A 4,866-nucleotide genomic window follows, 5' to 3' on the forward strand; every position below is an offset into this window, starting at 1 on the left:
CGACACGGAATGTTCAGTTCCTTAAAGAGCTTGTTGCTAAAAAAAGGGCCAATGTAATTTTCTTATGAAACTCTAAGTAATAAGGTGGAGATTGATTCAATTTGTAGAAGTTTGAAGTTTGAGGGGTCTTTTGCTGTTGAGGCCCAAGGAAATAGTGAGGGTATTGCTTTGCTTTGGAAGAATAAAGATGAAGTGGCTATTGACTATTTCTCTAAGAATCATATTGACAGTTTGGTTTCCTTTGAAGGATAATTTCACTGGGATGTACGGTGAGCCTAACCAAAGTCTACGTCAGCAAAGATGGACTATCCTTAGGACTCTCTATGATCGATCGATTTCTCCTTAGTGTTTCAACAATGTTCTTCACCAAAGAGAGAAAATTGGTGGTAATCCATATCCGACTTGGTTAATCGAGGGGTTCTAGGGGGTTGTGCAGCAGTGTGGTTTGTGCGACTTGGACATGCTTGGACATCCATTTACATAGGAAAAAAATTAGAGATACTCTAAATTGGATTGAGGCTAGACTTTACCGTGCGATGGTGAATTAAGGTTGGTTGTCTAAATTTCCTACTGTAAAATTATTTAATTTAGAAATCTCACCATCTAATCATTGTCCGCTCGTGCTGGATGTTCATTACCATGAAGCTGTTGCCCAATTGAGGTCCTTTAAATTCAAAAATTGCTGGTGCAATCACCAGGATTGTGAGAGTATTATTCGGAATAGTTGGAATTCTGTGAATGGGGCAGGGATTGATCAAAAAATTTATCATTGTGGCCAGGCACTTTAGGAGTGGCGCAAGGGAGTCACGAGGAATTTCACTGCTCGTATTAAGGAATGCTATAAGGCTCTGAAGCAGTTTATGTTGGAAATTATTTTACCAGGATCTAGATTTACTAACAAGTATGTTGGATTAACAACCTAATATGAATTCTAAAACAATGAAAATAAACACATATAAAGTTAGAAAACCTTACGAAAGGTGCGGCGGAATAATATGACTCCTTCCGTTCGCATCTCTAGCCCTTGATTCCTTTCTCGTAGCGAGCATCACCAAGATACGAACTCGGATCTTCTTTTCTCCTTCTTTGATGCAGAAATTCCATAGTCTTCCATACTATGATTGAGATACCATTTGATGTGTGTGGGCACTACTCATCTCACAAGGATTTCGAAATTTCTCTCTATTTTTCTCTCTCAATTTCGTGGCTCATGGTCCATATAATGTAAGAGAGCAAGGTTGCTTTATATAGGGAAAAGGGAGAGCACAACTTTCCAAATAAAACAGTTTCCTCTTTTACTGTGTAATTGATTAACTGCCTTATTTAGTGTGATTCACCACTTTCCTATTATAGCTAGGCTTTGATAAGCAATTACATGGCAATTAAAAATGAAAATAATAATTGGGAAACACAAAGGGAGTGCTCGGCCATAGAAGGAATATGGGCCTCACTTGGATTTTGCAGTTTCCTCAATTTTATTTCAATTTCTCCAAAAATGCCATTTTTCCAATTCTAATCATTTAAATGCCAAAACTAATTATTTAATAACTAAAATAGATTATTAAATAATATTGTCATTTAAAATAATTATTAATTAGACATGCAAAGTCTCTCAATTAATAATTAAACCTAGAAACCCTTTTCTTTACGATTTCATCCTTAAACTGTGAGAATTCATAAAGTAGACATAGTCTAACTTTTAGAATTATAATTGATTAACTAAAATCAATTAACTGAGTCTTACAAGCAGTATGGCCTCAACTAGTATGGGGACCATGGGTCTATATAACCGAGCTTCCAATAAGTCGAACCGAATTTACCAAGTAAATTCCCTAACTTATTAATTCCTCATTGAATCCACACTTAGAACTTGGAATTGCACTCTCAGTCATATAGAAACGCTCTATATGTTCCACGATATAGACACGTCATTACTTATCCAATGTTATAACCCTAATGTGATCAATGATCCTCTATATAGATGATTTACATTGTAAAGGGATTAAATTACCGTAACACCCTACAATGTATTTTATCCTTAAAACACTTAACCCTGTATAAATGATATTTCACCTAAGTGAAATGAGATCTCCACCATTTATCTTCGTTTGGTTAAGCTCGAAGGAAATCATCCTTTACTTCTATTTGCCAAATAGAAGCTATAGATTCCATATTTATGTTAGCGCTCCCCCACTCAATTGTATTACCGTGTTCCCAAAATGTACGTATTACCCTGATACAAAACTGGGCTTAACTAAAAAATCAAAGAACACGAATAATACTCTTGAAATTGAGCCTAACCATGTCAGGATTTCGATCATGTGATCTAGGATCAACTTATGATATTGAATTGAATAGATATTTACGGTAAGTTTCAAAATGTAATTCAAAGTTCAATATCGGTCCATTCCAATGCATACTCCATGCATCCGATACTGGTAAACTTTGCCAATGTCCTGGAAAGGACATAACACTTTTCCAAGGTGTAAGAATACCTATCGCTGATTATACCATGTCAGTCTAAATCCAGTGTTCTGACAAATTAGGGAATCTACTTTTGAACATATAATGAAGATTATATTCCACTGTGCCGACAACACTATAATCTTTAACCAACTCATATGTTCTGGACTTAAAAAGAATTCATACATTATATACATATAATCATGAAATAAATCATGTGAACCATGCAACATAAAATGTTATTTCTGATCTTTATTAATAAGTAAATCTGATTATATGAAATGAGTTTTATTTAGGGCATAAAACCCAACAGTTTAAAGGGCGGAGAGATATTGAAGGGAAGCAATTGTTCCCAGATGTAAAACGACAACTGTTCCAGATGCTTAAGTAACGAGAATTCTTTTGGCGGCAAAGATCAAAACAATTGTGGTTGAAGGAAGGAGATCAAAACAGTAAGTTTTTTCATGCTAAAGTGTCTACCCGTAAATGTAATAATCAGATTATTCATTTGAAAGATGCTTCTGGCAATTTACAAACTTGTAATAATGGCTTGGGGGATATAATGGTGGATTATTTTAAGGGAGTTTTTAAGGTTGAACATGGAGTTTGGAGGGAGGTTATTGACTGTGTTGTGTTGATGGTAAAGGAAGAGCATAATCAAAGTCTTATTCGACCCATTGTTGACTAAGAAGTTAAAGATGCGGTATTCCGAATGCACCCCAACAAGTCTCCTGGCCCGAATGGTATGAATCCTAAATTCTTTCAAAAATACTAGAGTATTGTTGGGAGTGATATGATAAGCTCAGTTAAGAACTTCTTTCAAACAGAGGAGATGCCTGAGTGTATGCAAAATACTAATATTGTGTTGATTCTAAAGAAAAAGAAACCTGATCAGATGTGTGAGTTGGGACCCATTTCTTTGTGTAATGTTATTTCCAAAGTTATCACTAAAGTCATCGCGACTAGGATGAAAGGATTGCTTTCAGAGATTATTTCGATCAATCAAAGTGCGTTCATTCCAGGGAGGTTGATTACGGATAACATAATGATTTCTTTTGAGATATTGCACTATCTCAAAAGGAAGAAAGTTGGTAAAGATGGTTATATGGCATTGAAATTAGACATGAGTAAAGCATATGATAGAGTGGATTAGCATTTTCTTTGTGCAATGCTTACTCGGTCGGGGTTTACTGACAATTGGGTTCGTCTTATCTATGTTTGCCTATCCATAGTGCAATACAATATAGTGAGTAGTGGCTACACTTTAGGCACAATTGTTCCTAGTAGAGGACTTTGGCAAGGAGATCCAATCTCGCCATACCTTTCTCTAATTTGTGCTGAAGGTTTCTCAGCTCTCATTAAAAAGGTATAAAGAAAGGAAATGGTTACATGGGTGTAGAGTGGAAAATGGTGATCCTATGGTGTCCCATATGCTTTTTGCGGATGATAGTTTTTTGTATTATAAATCTACAAATGAGAAAGTTTCTTACATTAGTAAACTTTGGAGAGTTTTGCTAATGCATCAGGGCAGCGGGTAAACTTTGAGAAGTCCACTATTTTTTACAGCAGTAACACTTCTCAAACAATGAGGCATACACTTTTTCAAAGGTTGGGCATTCACGAAGCGGATGAGCGTAGCAAGTACTTATAAAAAGGTGATCTTTAGCTATTTGAGAGATAAAGTTCAAAAGAGAATTCAAAGCTGGGATAACAAGTTTCTTTCAAGAGCGGGAAAAAAAGTCCTCATCAAGTCTGTGGTTCAAGCTCTCCTTGCATACACTATGAATGTATTCCTTATTCCAGTTGGTATTTGCCAAGATATTGAACGAGCAATAAGTAAATTTTGGTGGCGATCAAATAGCAACAAAGGCATACATTGGTTGAGTTGGGATAAGCTTTCGATGCACAAGAGTAGGGGAGGGATGGGGTTTCGTGATTTTTCTGACTTTAACCTTACTTGTGAGGATAGTTTGGTTGGGAAAATATTTAAAACAAGATATTATGCAAACGGTAACTTCCTTTCTGCAACTTTAGGAAGTAATCCAAGCTATATATGGAGAAGTGTTTTGGAATCCCAAATACTGGTTCAGGCTGGAGCTAGAAGATTAGTTGGCAATAGTTCACAAATTAGTATCCTTAAGGATCCTTGGCTTGTTGATGATGTACAGCCATTTGTTGAATCTCAACAGCCGTGCCTTGTTGGTAAAATGGTACAGTCTCTAATGAAGGTAGATGTGTGTGAGTGGGATGCGAAGGTTATAACTGATGTGCTTACTACAAGGGATCAAGACTTGGTATGGAAGATTCCACTGGCTACTGATTTGGAGAGTGATGACTATTATTGGAGGAAGGAATCAACATGATTGTTTACTGTTTGAAGTGCATATGCTATACTGCAACATG

The 4,866-nt window shown here is 36.2% G+C and overlaps 1 protein-coding gene across 1 annotated transcript; it reads left to right on the plus strand.

Annotated features, from left to right (window-relative positions):
* The first annotated feature begins 4,091 nt into the window (after positions 1–4,091).
* Positions 4,092–4,826, plus strand: LOC133038383 (uncharacterized mitochondrial protein AtMg00310-like). Its single transcript, XM_061116514.1, has one exon. The coding sequence runs from the start codon at positions 4,092–4,094 to the stop codon at positions 4,824–4,826; it is 735 nt and encodes a 244-aa protein (XP_060972497.1).
* Positions 4,827–4,866: the final 40 nt, after the last annotated feature.

The sequence above is a fragment of the Cannabis sativa genome, chromosome 5 (genome assembly GCF_029168945.1).
Source record: "Cannabis sativa cultivar Pink pepper isolate KNU-18-1 chromosome 5, ASM2916894v1, whole genome shotgun sequence".
Classification (NCBI taxonomy): domain Eukaryota; kingdom Viridiplantae; phylum Streptophyta; class Magnoliopsida; order Rosales; family Cannabaceae; genus Cannabis; species Cannabis sativa.

Excerpts from the sequence above, each read along its gene's own strand:
- LOC133038383 (XM_061116514.1), top strand. The coding sequence starts at position 4,092 with ATGAGCGTAGCAAGTACTTATAAAAAGGTGATCTTTAGCTATTTGAGA.